The sequence below is a fragment of the Nesoenas mayeri genome, assembly GCF_963082525.1.
Source record: "Nesoenas mayeri genome assembly, chromosome: 17".
Taxonomy (NCBI): Eukaryota; Metazoa; Chordata; class Aves; order Columbiformes; family Columbidae; genus Nesoenas; species Nesoenas mayeri.
In genome coordinates this window covers 4,713,492-4,731,764 of record NC_137565.1, presented here as the reverse complement: position 1 = coordinate 4,731,764, position 18,273 = coordinate 4,713,492, and the positions used below count along the sequence as shown (strand labels likewise).

The following is an 18,273-nucleotide window of genomic DNA, read 5'->3' as shown; positions in this document are numbered from 1 at the left end:
AAAAAAATCCAATACAAATATTTCAAACTGAAGTATTCAATAGCCACAAAGAGACTACTTGTTTATGAGTAGGACAGTGAAATAACTGGGAAAAAATTCTGACCAATAAATTAGGCTATTTTTACACAAAAATGTTGTCGCCTTCAACGAAGCGCAGAATAAGTCCATACATCTTAAGAGTTTTGTTTGAAATTATAATATTTGTGTGCATCCATAAGACTGCAAATTCTGTTTTCATGACAAAACTACATTTAAAAAACTATATGTTGTTCTATAAGATCCCAGTCTTGTTCTGTCACAGTATCTTTAAAGGCAACTATTAAGTAAAGTGCATTTAATGTGTACAATGCAAAATAAAGTTGTATCCGATTATTTATTTTGTAGTGTCTTTCCCCGAGAAATATTAAAGGGGAACAAAATCTCAAAACTTGAGACAAGGGAAAAAAAAATCAAATTCCTACCTGCATTTGCGTTATCTTTTTCAATAAATAGATTTAAGTAAGTCTTTTCACTTGAAGATTTTTCAACCAAAATCTAAAATAGGATCAACATAAAGACTATTAGACTATTATTCTGTATTTTATTTGAAAAATATTTTGAATATTGATCATCAGTTCAAACTTTAAACTTTTTTCTGTCATGAAGAACCGGTTCTTGTTTAAACATGTCATCCCATTGTGGTGGATGTGGTCTACCTTGACTTGAATAAGGCATTTGACACAGTCTCCCACAGCATCCTCACAGCTAAACTGAGGGAGTGCAGTCTGGATAACCAGGTAGTGAGGTGGACTGTGAAATGGCTGAAGAGAAGAAGCCAGAGAGTCGTGGTCAATGGGGTGGACTCCACTTGAGGCCTGTATCTAGTGCAGTGCCTCGGGGGTCAGTGCTGGGGCCTGTATTATTCAATATATTCATCAATGATTTGGCCGAGGGAATAGAGTGCACCATCAGCAAGTTTGCTGATGACACCAAGCTGGGAGGAGTGGCTGACACGCCAGAAGGCTGTGCTGCCATCCAGAGACCTGGACAGGCTGGAGTTGGACAGGCAAAAATTTAATGAAATGTAACAAGGGCAAGTGTAGAATCTTGCATCTGGGTAGGAACAAGCCCAGGTTCCAGTATAAGTTGGGGAATGACCTATTAGAGAGCAGTGTAGGGGAAAGGGACCTGGGAGTCCTGGTGGACAGCAGGATGACCATGAGCCAGCACTGTGCCCTTGTGGCCAGGAAGGCCAATGGCATCCTGGGGTGGATTAGAAGGGGGGTGGTCAGTAGGTCAAGAGAGGTTCTCCTGCCCCTCAACTCTGCCCTGGGGAGACCACACCTGGAATATTGTGTCCAATTCTGGGCCCCTCAGTTCCAGAAGGACAGGGAACTGCTGGAGAGAGTCCAGCGCAGGGCAACAAAGATGCTGAAGGGAGTGGAGCATCTCCCGTGTGAGGAAAGGCTGAGGGAGATGAGGCTCTTGAGCTTGGAGAAGAGGAGACTGAGGGGTGACCTTATTAATATTTACAGGTATATAAAGGGTGAGTGTCAGGAGGATGGAGCCAGGCTCTTCTCGGTGACAACCAATGATAGGACAAGGGGTAATGGGTTCAAACTGGAACACAAAAGGTTTTGCTTAAATTTGAAAAGAAACTTCTTCTCAGTGAGGGTGACAGGACACTGGAACAGGCTGCCCAGGGGATTGTGGAGTCTCCTACTCTGGAGACATTCAAACCCACCTGGACACCTTCCTCACCTAGGTGTTCCTGCTCCAGCAGGGGGGATTGGACTAAATGATCTTTTGAGGCCCCTTCCAATCCCTGACATTCTGTGATTCTGTGATATTGTGCTTATTTGTTACTTATGGGAACAAAAGTGTCCCTTTAAACTGTTTGTTCAAACTGCAAGATGTGTTCACAAAACAAGAATGTTTATATTTTGATATTCGAAGGAAAGAATAAACCAGCTCAAGAAATTCTAAGAACAAAAGGTTTTCAGCAAAATTAGAGCAGAAAAATTACTGTACCTTGGTTAGCAAGGTTTGTTTAGATGGTATGTGAATAAGATGGAAATTGCCACTTCTCTCACCCACCACAAGAAATTGGTTTTCTTGACACATAGCAACTACATCCACATGAGAATCTGAAAAGTTCCATGGCAAAATGTCAAACATTAATATTTTTTTTTTAATAGACATTCATATTTGAAACACAGGAATTCAACATTACAGTGTCCTTGATTTCTTCAAAATTATTTATTTTGATTAAACTATGTACAGGAAAGGGCGTACAGGGAGTGGTTTTGGTATCCATTATTCCCATTTCAGTGAAAAGTTAGTGAGCCTTCTAATTGAATTGTACAGATTACTTAGTTAATAGTATACAGAATCAGCAATCACTATTACTTAGGTATTTAATAGAATGCTTTATTTTACAGGCTAGTTAGGTATGCAAGATACTTGCTAGTTTCCTATATAAACCTAACGTAGATATGTTCCGAGTCAGTTTTAACTTTCAGTGGAATTCCAAAGGAATGAACTTACCAAGCTGAAAGTACATCTGGAGGAGCTGCCCGGTGCTGTCCAGAAGCGTCACAGATCTGTCAACAGCAATGATACTGCCATCCCTTGAGCTGCATGCAAACAGCTGCGGGTTAACAGAGACCTAAGAAGAAAAAGGATCTTGAGTATAATATGACAAAGCTCTGGTAATAATTAAGAAAAATAAAAACACAGTTCTGATGAACGCTACTTTTTCTGAAGATTTGATCTGAAGGAGCGTATTCACTTGGTACAACGCAGTTCCACATTCGTGTCCTAAACCTACGGGGAGCTGCACAGTCCCTGTGTCATCATTTGCCAGAAGCTCAATTTCATTCCACATGTTTACCTGCAATAAAGGAAAATGCTGTAAAGCTTTAAAAAAGTTATGTGGCCACACACAATTTTGTTATTCTATTGTGATTCTGCGCCCAGGAGGTAGAGTAGTACAATAAGCCTCCTAAAGGTAAATTACATGTCTAAAAAAGACAAAGTTAAGTCACAAGAGCAATGTGACTCCCAGCTGATGTCCCCAGCGGGCCCGACCGAACGCAAGACAGGTTTCGCGCCCGCGGCTGAGGCAAATCCCGTGCCAGAGAGCCCTCCCCACCGAGCAGCGGACACCCCTGCCCACAGGGACCGCGATCCGCTCTTCCATCTCCTCACCGCGACCCCGGGGGCCGGTGACAGACCGCGACCGCCGCCCCGCCGCTGCCTCAGGCTTTCAAATTGGCGGGAGTCTTGACTAACGCTACGGGTCGCAGCGCGGCCAAACCACCTCCAGAGGCGAACGGCACCGTTGCTAAGATACCGCCTAATCCCAGCGCGCCTCCAGAATGCACCGCGGCTCCCGCGCGCACAGCCGCCTGCCCCCGCCCCGCGGTTACATCCGGGCGCCTGCAAGGGAGAGGGAGGGCGGGGTTTGTCGCCTCGGTTCGTGAGCGTTGCGGCCGCTGAGGGAGCTTGAGCCGCTTGTGAGGAGTTGTCGTGGGGGAAGCGACGTCTCGGGCGCTCGGTTATGGCGGTGAGTGGCGTTCGCCGCCGGGATTTTTGCAGAGTAGACGGATTGGGAAGGGGGCTGCCGTGGGGCGGGAGGGAAGAGCGTGTGAGACGGGGAGGGCTGGGTCGGGCGGCGGTGTGCGCGGAGAGACAAAATGGCGCCCGCCGCTCCTTCGCTTGTCGGCGCCATGATGGGCCTCGGGGTGGGGGTGGCAGCTTTTCACCCGTTACTTTTCTCCTCGTTTCCAGAAGTTTCTCTTTTACTTCTCTGGGCTTGGAGAGAAGCGAGGAAGCCTTGTGGCTTAGGCTCTGTCATTTTCTGGCTGGGGAGGGAAGTGTTGCTGCGATAGGAGCAGGCGGTTCTCAGAGGGACTGAGGGAGCAGCCAGGCCGGCTGGGCCGTGCTCAGTTCACGTTCCTGTAGCTTTCCCTGCCCTATTCTTTCTCTTTGTGTTTAGTCACAGGTCTATTGTCCTACTATATTTATGATTAATTTCGGTAGGAAATGCATCTGCTGTAGTTATCACAGTCCTTTATGTTCATACACGACCTAAGAGTGTAATTTTATTCTCTTTTAAAAATCGATGTGGCCTGTTAACGTATAAAAGTGTTCGTGTGGCCTGGTAATATATAAAGGTGTTTGTCCCATAATTGAGTTGAAGAACCGATACGAATACTTATCAAACCCGAAGTGTTTTTTTTACGAAAGTTATTAAATAGTCTTGAGTGCAAGAAAAGAAAATGCCAAACAAATCGGATTCTAAACTGATTAAACTCTTCAAAGTTGGCTTTAAATACTTTGTGGTGTTTAATCTGGTATTTTAAGTTCTTGTTTTGAAACTTTGGCCCGTCAGTGGTGAAACAAGAGGACTGAAAACTTCTGGAAGAAATTAATCCCCCCCCCTTTTTTTTTTCTTTTTGTGATGCTATTTAGATTTATATAATTTAGCTTGTTAAGGTACATTTTTCTGTAAAATGGTTTGAAGAATTATAAACTTGTAGTTTTGCATCTAGGTTATAGGCACTATCTTTGGGGTTCCTCTAAAGCAGTAAGTGAGGGGTGTGTTCAAGACCCTATAGCCATCTAGTTGAAGTCTGTCATCCTTTTTTTGCTGTGTTTTTGTAGAGCTGAGAGATTTCTCTAAGGTGCAGTGCACAAGGGCATTAGTGAGTAGCAATGTATATAAATAATGAGACTGGTAGCCTTGGTGAATGTGGCAGTAGGCTGAAGTTCAGTTGGGTAGTATGTTTAAAAACCTGGTTCATTTAGACTATTAGCTGGTCTTCTCTGTGCACTTCTCAAGTGTTGTGATTTAGCCTCGGTCAGCAACTAAGCACCATGCAGCTGCTTGCTCACTCTCCCGTGTTGGGATGGGGGCGAGAATCAGAATAGCAAGGAAACTCATGGTTTGAGGTAAAGGCAGTTTAATAAGTAAGCAAAAGCTGCCTATGCAAGCAAAGCAAAACAAGAAATGCATTCACTTTGTCCCATCGGCCAGCTGTTCAGCCATCTCCTGGGAAGCAAGGCTCCATCGCGCATAGTGGTTACTTGCAAAGACGAATGCCATAACTCTCAACATCACCTCATTCCTCCTTTTTCCCCCAAAATATGTACCGAGCATGATGCTATATGGTGTCAAATGCCCCTTTGGCTGGCTTGGGTCAGCTGTCCTGGCTTTGCTCCCTCCCAGCTTCTTATGCACCTGGTAGAACATGGAAAGCTGAAAAGTCCTTGGCTACTCAGCAACAGCAAAAACATCAGTGTTCTTCTCATACTAAATCCAAAACACAACTCCTTGAAAGAAAATCAACTCTATCCCAACTGAAACCAGGACATAAAGTGACTTCAAAATATATATTTATAGAAATACCCAAATTCATTTGAAACTTCTTGTAACTGAGTCTTTTGGAAGCCTTAGATGGAAAAGGGAGGCTCTGAGTAGAAGGGGGGGAAGCGTAGATAAGCAGATAGATGTGGAATGCCAAGGATTGTGATGGCAAAGATCACAAGTAGGGTAGTCAGTTTCTACTCTTTATCTAATGTTCTGAAGCGTCACAGACTATAGTTCAAGCTGTACTGCAGATGTCCATATGGTGATGTGTTCTGAACTAGATATCAGTATACCACACAAACAGAGAAGTGAACTGCTGCTTTATCTCTCACTCTTTAGGAGATTTTCCTGTAGATGTATCTTTGTACCGTTGAAAATTAATAACAGATTGGACAGACTAAAGAGTAGTTATTGAAGAATAAATCCAAATATTTACTTGCAGCATGTTATGAAGGAAGTCTACAATTAATACACAATATATTACTGATAGTCTGTAATATCTGTTGTTTGAGAAAAACTAACTGCTTTGTTCTCAAAATAATATATTTAACTCATCATTTGAGAAGTTTTCAAGTGTCTTGTTCCATTTGCAAATAAAACTGCAGCTGGTAGAAGATCATGCCAGTTCAAGTCCTCTGTGACTTAGAACTGTTAGGACTACTCACGGTTACTCATGAGTTTGTCTTTACAGAAAATAATTTTAAGTTCGTCTTCAGAGGACGTACTAAGAAAATAGTTTTTCCTGTTCTTCAGTCCTAAGTTTTTGCTTTTTAAACATGTGTTCCCATGTGCAGGGTAGTGATACAGAACGAGATGGAGTAGCCCCAGAAAAATCCTCTCCAGAAAGAGAGAAGAAAAAGGAACAGTCAGATGCCTCTAGTTCTCCCAGAACATCAAAGCATCATTATTCAAGATCACGCTCACGGTCAAGGGAAAGAAGACGGAAGTCAGGTATGGTCTTCATATAAGCGAAGTTGCTTATATGTTCTGGTGTGTGCCTGTAGAACTGAAATCTCTTTAAAGCTTTTTTGGAAGAAACATACAGACTTGGCTCTAGTAACTTGTTAGAATTGGCAGGAAAAAGTAGCTACTAATTTTGGTTTTGTATCTTAAATGTCTTGTTTTGAAACTTTTCTGTTTCAGTGATAGAAGTGCTAAGGAAAAGAGTATCAGTGTTCAGGAGCTGGGGGGGGGGACAAGACCAAACAGAAAACCATACTATTTTGTCTTTATTTTAATTGGATATGCTTATACTGGGATACTTTTGCATGGTTGTAATAAAAATAAGATCACCTGGCTGAGGAATGTGACTGGAATATGACATGGGCTAGTTTTTCCCTGTTGGAGCTAAAATAAACGTGAACAAAGAACAGGGTATGACATCTAGAGTTTGCTTTCTGCAGTAGGTATTCAAATAGTGCTGTTTATTTTCTAAATCTCTGATCTTGACTTTAGGGGGGGTGGAATAACTGAAAAGAACTAGAAACTTTATAGCCAGCTGATCTTCTCTTTAACTTGGTAAAAAACAATAAATGTTTTGTTTTACAGATACTGAAGGAAGAAAACACAGAAGCCGGAGCAGAAGCAAAGAGGTAATTAACACTTTGTAGCGTTTAGGTAATTGTACAATACATCTTAAAGTATCTTGTAGTAATGCACATATGTGTAAATCTGTATAAATGACTTTATGGTAAGTACAAGAAATTGGAAACTTTAAGCTTAAAAATGGATATGGAGATCCTTTCATAGTGAAGCATGATTGCAGCCATCATGTTGACAAGGTAATAGTTTTATATAAAAATGCTTTCAGAAACTAGTAACTTAATTTCTTTTTTCATGGAAACAGCCAAAAGAAAGAATTCATGTGGAGAAGTAGGATGGTGTTCTTGATGACTTTCACAGAGCTTCCATTAACCAAAAGCCTTGAATAGTTTTATTCCTGGCTGATGTTTAGGACTTTCAATGACACATACCCATTGCTTAAGTATATTAAAAATAATACCCCACATGACTGAGCTCTGTTTATTGCATCCTTTAATTGTAAAGACTGTCATAGCTTGACAAACAAGCTGAGTCGACTGGGAACATGGCAGTAGCAGTAAAAATTTCAGAGAGCTGTCTCTTTTTTTTTTTAGATGAATATGTGTGTGTGTATATTGGAAAGGGAGACAGCATGAATAATACCCTGAAAATATAATCTTTTCTCTGGTGTGCAAGCCAGTTATGAGCACACCAGGGGCATCAAAATAGTCACAAAAAAACCTTAAGCCATGTGGGGCAATAGCAGGCTGGGTCAGATGAGGGACTTTTTAAATTTTGACCCAGGTCAGGAACTTCTACTTCCCTCATGCCAATGGAAGCTCTGTTTAAAAAATGAGGAGGAAAAAAATAAAAAAGCAGGAAAAGAAAAATAATCTAGGAGAGTTTTTGTGAAATTGAATATATTGTTTAGCTCACATGATAACATTTCTATAATAAATCATACTCAGCGTGCTAATGCGCGAAGAGACTGAACTGAAGACGCTGCAGACTCAGATAGCAAAATTATAAGCCTACTTCATGATAAGGTAACTATTAGTCATTCAAACTCATATTTCCCTTAAAAATATCTTAAATCCGTTATGGGATATCATGGTGGTTTATTACTAAGTGTGTGCCTGGAAGACGTGGTTAAAATATATATATAGATCTGTTAATATTGAAAATAAAGGTCCTTGGTTATAATTATGTCCAGTGTTTTGCCATGCTGTTGCATCTAATCTTACACAATTTATTTAACAGTTCCTAAGTTTCACGGAGTGAGCAGATAAGGAATAATGTCTCACAGTAGATTTACTGTTTTCATTCATTTGCAAGATTAAGCTCTTCGTCTGTAGCCTAAATACTGCGTATCAGTAATTGTTTTTGTCTACCAGAACAACTACTTACGTAAATATATACTTAAAATTAATGTACAGGTAACATCACAAACTTCAGATGTGTTTTTATGTAACAACTGATTATTCAAGGAGTTAATAATATACTGTAAAAGCAGGAAAAAATATTATTGTATTCTTGAAGAACTATAATTAAATATGTTTAGAAATTGATATATGTTAATAAGGAGTTAGAAAGGCTTGAGTAAGCCAATTGTAGCATCTTCTCCAGACTTGTTTCTTCTGAGAGAGTTATGATTGTAGGAAAGGTTTTATGAGTGGTTAACAGATTTATGTAAGGAAAAATAAAAACAAACCTGAAGAATTGGGGTTTACTCTAATATGAATGTATCATGCTTAAATTGAAACAAAACATTATTTAGAAATGAGACTTAAGTGAGCTATACTTTTGTGCTAGAAAGATTTCAAAATAAACTGGATATACTAAGAAAAGGTGTTGATGTCATGACTTAGTCTCTAAGGAAAACACTGGCAAAAATCAGACCTGACCTTGCTAAGTATTTTTGGCCTTGTGGCTATAAAAAGGGATCTTTTTTTAAGAGGCACTGCAGGAAGAAATTGCAGTGTAGCAGAGCACCATATATGTAATTTAAAGCTACTGTGGGAGGTCTCAGAGTGATGCATGTTAGTTTTAAATACTAAAAATGGGATGTCAGCCATGTCACTTATTACTTTGCTTTTTGAAAACTGTTGGTATTTACTGACAGAAGAGTTGTGCTCTAAAAATTAATTATCTAGTGGTGGATAGAAGATTGTTTTAGTTCTAAAAGCAAACAAAATAGTATACGTCTGCAACGATGTATGGATTTTAGTAACTTTCTATGTGGTAGGCTTAGGCAAATATTGAATATTCATTACAAATGTATGCATATATGCACATTCAGAAATTATCAGCTACTTAAAGATAGGTACTTATTATATGTTTGGAATGGAGACAGTAACTGAGAATGACAGTTTTTGTTACAATGTTGTGAACTCTTATATGGAAACACTGTAAAGATACCTGATGGATGCTTTAGGAATCCTTTAGGCAGTGGGGAGGAGGGAAAAGGGGAAAAAGTTATAGTGTGCATTTGCAACTTTGGGTAGTTGGTGGCATTAGGTAAAACAGCCATCACTGATGATTGAGTCACACTCCTAAGGTTACTAATGTTGCATCACAACTTATCATTTTTTATCTTCTGATACCCATACTAACTCTCTTTGTTGCACTATTTTCCTGAAAGAACCAACTTCTTCTTAAAACAGGCAAGAAGACATGAATCCAAAGAGAAGTCCTCCAAGAAGCACAAATCTGAAGACCACAATGACAAAGAACATTCTTCTGACAAAGGAAGAGAGAGCCTAAATTCATCTGAGAATGGTGAGGACCGACACAAACGTAAAGAGAGAAAATCATCAAGAGGGAGGAGTCATTCAAGATCCAGGTCTCGTGAAAGGTGAGTTGTTTTACATGATTATTTTCCAAGACCATCTGCAAAAGCAGTGTTTGGGATTTGTGTAGGCTCTGAAGTACAGCTGAATTACATTCTTGACCTGATTTAATGCTAAAACATCAATTTATATTGCATGTTTCAGTTTTCATTGGGTAGTGCATTTGCTGCTACTTGTTTTTTTCAGACTGGTTCTGCGTAAAATTACTTAATAGGTGACCTGTCTCATTTATAATTAGTATACAGAATATAGAAGATATGTAAACAGAATGTATTGAATGTTCCCTGTTGTCAGTGACAGGAAAGAAAATACACTTTAGCAATGCTTTGGCTTTTTACCTCCTAAATCAAGACCTTGCCCAAACGCAGTGCTGTCTCAGCCTCCCTGTGCTGTAGGCCACCTTGTACACTGCTGGTAGGAGAATCGCTCGGGACAAGCAGATTGCTGCCAGCAGAACTTTTCAGCCAGCTCTGCTCAAAGCTGAGGGATCTGCAGCAAACATGATGGCAAGGAACAGGCTTCAGCTAATAATACGCTGAGGGACAGTGTGTGACTCACAAAGTGAAATTTGGCATCCGTTCCCTAAGGTGTTGGAATACCATGGGGAAGAAGAGAGTTTTGTTGCCTTTAATCTGATGCAGGATTCTTTAATTCGTTTGGCTGTGTATTTGTTTTGAAATGTACACTGTAATGAACAACTAAAAATAGCTGTATTGATGAGTATCATTGTTTACATAAACTCTGCTAACTCACTTGTCTGTTGTGGCTGGTGGGAGTGTTTAGTTCCTTTCCCATTTCATCTCAGTCTTACAACCTAAACTGTTCAAGGCATGAACTCTTCATGTGTAGTTTGCAGTCTCCCCACCCTGCCTGATGCTTTTTGCCCTGTGGTGACAAATCTGTATGTAAATTCTTAAGCAGAAGCTGAGTTTAAACATGAGAATATATGTAAGAATTTGGGCCGTGTGTTTCAGACGTCATCGTAGTAGAAGTCGTGATAGGAAAAAATCCCGATCTCGCAGCAGAGAGAGAAAACGACGTATAAGATCTCGTTCTAGATCAAGATCTAGACACAGACATAGAAGTAGAAGTAAAAGCAGAACTAGGAGTAGAAGCAGGTAAGTGTTAACTTTTGTATACACTTACTGGTGATATTTGGTTGAACATTCTGTGGTGAGCTGATATATAGAAGAATGATGGGTTTGCCAGTTAATGTGTGTTTCATGTAAATAGATGTGTTTGGTGTTTTCTCAGCTGTACTGATACAGTGGGTTAAGTATTGGGTAGTAGTGATGACCACAGTTCAAGCTCTTTTTGGTTTCTTGTACCACAACTGAATTTACTGTTTTTAATAGGATATTTAAATGATAGTTAAGTGCAAAAAATTAAAGAATAAGATAAAACCAGCCCTTTCATGTGCTTAACATGAGAGTAGTGTGGTTGGAAAAGGACTAGATTAAAAATAGTACTGTATATACCTCTCTGTGTATATATCATAAAAGGGAAGTTTAACTGGAAATCACTGGCTGTAAGAGCAGATAACACTGATCAGAAGCTAAACCTGATCAGCTCCACAGACTTGACTTAAAAAATTGTTGTCTGTGAGCTAGCAGTTAGTGTAGTGCTAATGGAGATTTTGTGTCAGATGGAATGTTTCTGCTCGAGTGTACTATTCTGTGTTAGTGATTACCAGCTCCTTTTTGTCATGTTAAATGTGAGAATATTTATCATGTTAATTTTTCTCGCTGTCTTGGGTGCTTTCATTTCTTCCTTAAATTCGTGAAGCACAGATTGAAACACTAGCTAGACATGTACTGGCTTATTCTGGGTCTGTTTGACAGACTTGAAATCCTTGCCTCACCTGGGATATGCTAGAATTGAGGTTTTCATCACTGTGTAGAAGTTAATGTTTTCAGATATCTTGGCGCAGAGTTGTGAGCCTATTTGTATGTATCACCTTTGCATTCTTAAACCCTGTAGGATTTTCTGAATGAGTAAGCTGAAATATGATTTAATGACTGCTACAGTTCTGTTTTTTCCTTCCTGCTTGTTTAAAGTAAAACAAGTAGTTTGGATACACATTGGTGTCCCTTCAGTGCTCCCAAGAAAGTGTTGACAGTGTTCCAGTTCATTTAGTAGTATTTTCACTAGAGTATTTCAAATTGCATATTTAAAGGATGTAGAAGTTGGTTATGACTACTCAACATTACGATGGATCGTTGGAGACTTAAGAATCTAGCAGGCTTGCGTAGTGCTCCATCACCACTTGTGAAACTGTTGAGAAGACTTATCTTACTGAAGAAGTAGTTGAATTACAGTGTTTGTGTCACATTTTATTTTGGCGTGCACTTTCTACCAAACTTTCAGCTGGGGTGAGTAGAGCTGGGTTTTCAATTGGTGTACATGTTACTTGCATTTAATGGTTATTTAACCACCTTCAGCATGATATGTAAAGCTTCGGTTCCCCATTATTTCCATTTATTATAGATGATGTGCACTTACTGGAAGTCACTTTGAACACTTTGTGTTTAATGTGTTTAATGGCTCTGTGAAAACTTCACATCCCAAGGAGTTTTTTGTTTCTGTAGTTGAATTCAAATCACATAATCACAGAATATTAGGGATTGGAAGTGACCTCAAAAGATCATCTAGTCCAATCCCCCTGCCAGAGCAGGAACACCCAGATGAGGTTACACAGGAGGGCATCCAGGCGGGTTTGAATGTCTCCAGAGCCTCCCTGGGCAGCCTGGTCCAGTGTTCTGTCACCCTCACTGAGAAGAAGTTTCTTCTCAAATTTAAGTGGAACCTTTTGTGTTCCAGTTTGAACCCATTACCCATTGTCCTATCATTGGTTGTCACCGAGAAGAGCCTGGCTCCATTCTTGTGACACTCACCCTTTATATACCTGCAAACATTAATAATGTCACCCCTCAGTCTCCTACAAGCTCCAGAGCTCCATCTCCCTCAGCCTTTCCTCACACGGGAGATGCTCCACTCCCTTCAGCATCTTTGTTGCCCTGCGCTGGACTCTCTCCAGCAGTTCCCTGTCCTTCTGGAACTGAGGGGCCCAGAACTGGACACAATATTCCAGATGTGGTCTCCCCAGGGCAGAGTTGAGGGGAAGGAGAACCTCTCTTGACCTACTGACCACCCCCCTTCTAATCCACCCCAGGATGCCATTGGCCTTCCTGGCCACAAGGGCCCAGTGCTGGCTCATGATCATCCTGCTATCCACCAGGACCCCCAGGTCCCTTTCCCCTACACTGCTCTCTAATAGGTCATTCCCCAACTTATACTGGAACCTGGGGTTGTTCCTACCCAGATACAAGACTCTACACTTGTCGTTGTTATATTTCATTAAATTTTTGCCTGTCCAACTCTCCAGCCTGTCCAGGTCTCTGGATGGCAGCACAGCCTTCTGGCGTGTCAGCCACTCCTCCCAGCTTGGTGTCATCAGCAAACTTGCTGATAGTGCACTCTGTTCCCTTGTCCAGATCATTGATGAATATATTGAATAATATAGCCTGAAAAAGAACAGCAAATGTGGGAAGAAAAAGTAAGGGGATAGTCATAGTTTAGGATTTTCTTCAACTGGAGACATGGCTTGTTGGATAGTGATGGTTATACTGCAAGAATCCATTTCTTGTGAGTACTGTATTTGTCTCACAGATCCTAGAGAAGGAAAATAAGTGAGACATAAGTATTTTTGAACAGTAGCTAGGATGCTTCATCAGGTTCTGGGTTCAAGTTATGGGGCAAGCCTCAAGGAAAACTTCACAATCCAGATAAACAGGATGTGGAAACCTACCCTATTAAAACTGAACTGTGGAATGAACCCCCTTATTCATGACATGCAATATTTAGTGTGTTACAGTTAGCAGGCTATGACAGAAGCATTTGTAAACAGTAAACCTTGACCTTCTCTGGAGGGTTCTTTGCATAATCTCAGGCTCATGTTTTCAAGTGATCTGTGCTCACTAGTGTTTAGACTAACCTTTTCATTCTGTGGGCATGTAGACCCTCCTGGCAGTTCTTTTGTAGCATCACTCTGATGAAATGCTGGGTGGAAAACATGACACCATCTGCTTGTTTCAAATGGAAATACTTAAATACAAAAGCTCAAATATTTATTTCCTTGATGTTTACCAGTGCAATAAAGCATCAGACCAAAGACAAGACCAAACTACAATAGTCAGCACGGGAAAAATGAAGGTATCTTTGAAACATGCATTACATCCTATCTCAGGAATGCAGATCTGTCACTTCCCAGTGCCTGAATCTGCATCTTGTCATCTTCTATGAAAAGATAAGTCTCGCCTCCTTTGTATTCTACCAGGTTTGTCATGTAAACAAGAATCTCTTTTTATAACTTCAGTCTGTGTTTTGTGATGTTTGTAGATGCTGCCCAAGTTGCAAACAGAAGAAACAGAATATCTGAATGCCATTTAGAGTGGCTGTTGTCAAGTTAGCTATTATCTCAAATGGTTTATAATAACATTTAAGTATAAAATTGCAGAAATATTTTTGTCCATCACAACTTACTGTTTATGGCAAATCTGGAGAAACCGTGAGTGATGTCTCCTGTCATTTAAGCTTTCTTGGACACTTCAAGTATCTGTGATGTTTTTGTTTAAAACATCAGTGTCAGAGGCTTAAACAGGGATAAGCCCTTATCTTCTGAAATGTAGATATTAATGATCCTGACAGAGATACTGCTATTAGCCCTTTATATGTGTATTTTGAGCAGCTGTTGCTTAGGTGGGACTTGATGAATTATGTCATCAGAACGACTTCTGTTTGGGAGAAGGTGGGGCGAAAAGGAGAGGACTTACTAAAGGAGAGTTGAGCAGAATATTTTGATATTTTGCTTAAAAAATATATTTTAACTGGGTTCTTTTCAGATTGTCGGGCTCCAGATAATGCATGCTTCATACTTCTCTGCACAGTAGTGTCCTTCCCAAGAGCAAAGCCAAGACAAACCACATGTGTTTAAACCAGCTCTCCCATTTAGCCATCCTCAAACAGTTGTCCAAAGCACATTTAGTGAAGACTATACAGAGGGGAGAGAAATAATAATTTCCCTGAGGACTATTCCAGTTTTTGAATTGGACCTCTTAAAAATTCTCCTTTTTTTACATAATTATAGTGCTGTGAGGTCTTTTGTGGTTTTTAAAGCATTCTTGTAACTTGAACCATTGTACAGTTCTCTTGGTATTCACTTTACCAAAAGCTACACAATGTTTTTCCTTGTCAGGTTTTAGAATGAAAATCTCTAGAGCCAGATCTGTTTATTCTAAACATCAAGTATAAGAGGGTAAATGAATACCCAGAATTACACGTTCTGTTATACTTGCAGCTGGAAATCTTCAGTTTTAGCTCTATCTTGTAACAAGGCAAGTGTGACTGTTGCATTGTTCTAGGACAATCTCTGTGAAAGCTGTTCTTGAGAGCTCTCCAGATTAATTATTAAGCTGTGTTTTGCAGTTGTGATCAAATAACTTTATTAAATATTACGGTATATATGTACCTTCATTGTTTTAGCAACTCTGTTAACTTTGGTTACAGAGAGCGAAAGAAAAGAATTGAAAAGCCCCGAAGGTTCAGCAGGAGTCATAGCCGGAGTCCGAGTCCACCACCTTTTCGGGGACGAAATACAGCTATGGATGCACAGGAAGCATTAGCCAGAAGGTCAGGAATTGTTATTATTTTAATGATATGTGACATAAATAAGCTGCTGCTGCTGTTGATTTTGCGTGTCTAAATATTTTTATTATCATGTACTTACTTCTAGACTGGAAAGAGCAAAGAAACTGCAAGAACAGAGAGAGAAGGAAATGGTTGAAAAACAGAAGCAGCAGGAAATGGCTGCAGGTAGTGCATGTGTGTTACGTTCATTCCTAAACAGTAGTGTGAGTGGAATGTAGTGGAGCCTCCTGTGCTGAGTGTCACAGTCCTGTCCAACAGATGTGCAGGTTGTCTGTATAATTGTTAACTTGGTCCATGTATAAGAACCGTAACTAGAACACATTTGAAAAAACAAATCCAACACAAACAAACCCAACAAAACTAGACATAAAACCCCAATAAAAACAGTCAGGTTTTCTTGTCGCTTACCAGGTATACAACAAAAATTGTTGTATGTTAGGCTGGTAGATGATTTTGTGGTAGTCATTGGACCCTTCTTTTATACATCATTAAGCAAGAGTTTGAAATCTGTTACCAGCTCAGGCGTATTTAGATTCATGAGTTACGTTAGTTTCACTTTCAGTTCTGGTTTCCCAAAAATATTGGAGACATGTTTCTTAATTTACAAACAACATGTATTTTATCATGCATTTATTATTTGGACACTTTCAACTTATTTCTGATGAAGGGAAGGAAGTGTTTGAGGCTTCTTTTTTTTGTTTCTTGTTCATTTTTGCCCAGTAAAGTCTGAACTTATTGTCTGATAGCAAATTACCTTTCTTCTTCAGCGGCTGCAGCCACTGGAGGTTCTGTTATTAATGTTGCTGCTCTGCTGGCATCGGGAACACAAGTAACTCCTCAGATAGCAATGGCAGCTCAGATGGCAGCACTGCAAGCAAAAGCACTCGCAGAGACTGGAATAGCTGTCCCGAGCTATTACAACCCAGCAGCCGTGAATCCAATGAAATTTGCTGAGCAAGAGAAGAAGCGGAAGATGCTTTGGCAAGGCAAAAAGGAAGGGGTAATATTGTCTTTTCTCATTTTCATAAAATTTGTTTGGAAACATCTTGCACTCAAGACAGTTTAAGGATACTTATCAATGTTATTTGTAGTAAAATTACTTTCATATCTGTTACAAAGTTTCCCTATTAGCAGCAGCCCAAAACTTCAGGAGGCAAAGGACTGAGATAACTAGACCTAGGAAAACCTCTAATGTCATAAAACTCAAGAGGTGTAGCTCAATCTTAATTTTACTTTTGTCAGTTTGCCTGCAGCTTGCAACTGAGTATCAAATATAGATGATCTCTTTTTACTGAAAAGTGATGACTAAGCTATTAGAAGCTATAATTGACCACTCTGTGTTTTTAGTATTGCTTTTTTGCTTGCTACTGTATTGTGATAGTAATGGAAAATTATATAAAAAAAAGTGATACATAATTTTTTTTTTAACTTTTACAGGATAAATCACAGTCTGCAGAAATATGGGAAAAGTTAAATTTTGGAAACAAGGACCAAAATGTCAAATTCAGAAAGCTGATGGGCATTAAGGTAAAGAGTTCTGAATGTGTAATTAAGTGTATTATTACTTGTAGGACAGTAATTTCTCTTTTTTTTTAATTGTACCAGTAAAGATGTAACTACAACAGGCAGTATCAGGTTAGCAAACTTTATTTCTGATTAAAGTTCACAAGCACTATGTAAATCTAAATTCAGTTCAAATTACAGAATTTCATTATGTTTCTGTGTAACAAGGCAACTGTTATGATCTGTAACAGCAGTGGTAACTGTAACCAGTATTCCTAATCTGATAAATACTGTTGTTTGTATAAATGAATTAATTGGAGACATTTATTTGAATGAGTTAGCAAAGGAACTGGATTAAGGTCTCCGTGTGTTTTGTGACAGTGAGAAGAAAACTACACTAGAATGGTCCAATAAAAGCAAGTGCTTGAATTCTTACTGGCTTTTGAAAACAGTAATGAAAAATTGTGACACTTATGATACCTGCAGTATATGAAAGCACCGCTTCCTACACAGCTAACGTTTGTTTCGTTCTGTTTGGTTTCTAGAGTGAGGATGAAGCTGGATGTAGTTCAGTTGATGAAGAGAGTTACAAAACGCTGAAACAACAGGAAGAGGTTTTCAGAAATCTAGATGCACAGTATGAAATGGCGAGATCACAGACTCATACGCAAAGAGGAATGGGATTGGGGTTTACATCTTCAATGCGAGGAATGGATGCAGTTTGAAAAAAGAAAAAGAGGCAGTTTTAAAGTTTGGGACTATGGAAGGTTCTTGTTCAAATGTTGGGTCCTTGTTCACCAAAAAGCTAGCATTCTAGCTTGCATGGGTGTTGCATTGACTTTAATTTATTGAAAAATACAATTTTTTTGTAAATATCAGATCAGTGATACTGGTGTTAGTGTTGTAATCAGGTTATACCCACTTCCATTAAACTTGAGAGAACTATAGAAGGACAGTATTTTTTAGTTAAAGTTCTACTTTTCAAACCACGCAGCAGATGGGAAATGCTCATACATGAATATTTCGTGTCCACTGTCTTGTGTACTTTTGTACTTTAACCTGTACAGTTATTTTCAATTCTTGAAACATAAAAGAAACATTGTGTAGATGTTATTTAGCGGTCTGGGCCAATAGGCACATAATCCAGTGCAAAAAACCTGGTTAATAATAAAGACATTTTTTCTCTAAGGTCTTTCTTTATGTTAATTAGACTTGAGGAGAGTAGTGAAGGCAAGTCAGGAAAACTAGTTGTGAAGGCAGAAAGAGTGTTTGTTTCGCTTTGTTCTTTTGCTTATTTGGAAGATTTTGAAGTAGGATATTTTCTAAAATAAGATTTGCCGT

General features: G+C 39.5%; 2 protein-coding genes across 4 annotated transcripts in view; one reads left to right on the top strand and one right to left on the bottom strand.

The window, feature by feature from the left end:
* KNTC1 (kinetochore associated 1) overlaps nucleotides 1-2,866 on the bottom strand; it is a gene marked incomplete at its 5' end in the record, with an annotated part of 39,551 nt that extends 36,685 nt beyond the window's left edge. The window contains 4 exons of the mRNA XM_080355547.1: nucleotides 462-534; nucleotides 2,011-2,126; nucleotides 2,527-2,647; nucleotides 2,735-2,866. Coding sequence (XP_080211673.1) covers nucleotides 462-534; nucleotides 2,011-2,126; nucleotides 2,527-2,647; nucleotides 2,735-2,866 — 442 coding nt within the window. The remainder of the gene's footprint in view (nucleotides 1-461; nucleotides 535-2,010; nucleotides 2,127-2,526; nucleotides 2,648-2,734) is intronic.
* A 572-nt stretch (nucleotides 2,867-3,438) lies between these two features.
* Nucleotides 3,439-18,120, top strand: RSRC2 (arginine and serine rich coiled-coil 2). Of its 3 annotated transcripts, none has more exons than XM_080355488.1 (10): nucleotides 3,439-3,547; nucleotides 6,148-6,304; nucleotides 6,902-6,945; nucleotides 9,538-9,728; nucleotides 10,698-10,841; nucleotides 15,289-15,411; nucleotides 15,515-15,594; nucleotides 16,197-16,429; nucleotides 16,867-16,956; nucleotides 17,478-18,120. In XM_080355488.1, exons 1-10 carry the CDS (start codon nucleotides 3,542-3,544, stop codon nucleotides 17,655-17,657), a joined length of 1,248 nt encoding a protein of 415 aa, XP_080211614.1. In that variant the 5' UTR covers nucleotides 3,439-3,541; the 3' UTR covers nucleotides 17,658-18,120. The 3 variants fall into 3 exon arrangements, with proteins under 3 accessions (XP_080211614.1, XP_080211615.1, XP_080211616.1); XM_080355489.1 differs by having other exon boundaries at nucleotides 9,516-9,728; XM_080355490.1 differs by lacking the exon at nucleotides 3,439-3,547 and adding an exon at nucleotides 7,843-7,920 and having other exon boundaries at nucleotides 6,213-6,304; nucleotides 9,516-9,728.
* The last annotated feature ends 153 nt before the right edge of the window (nucleotides 18,121-18,273 follow it).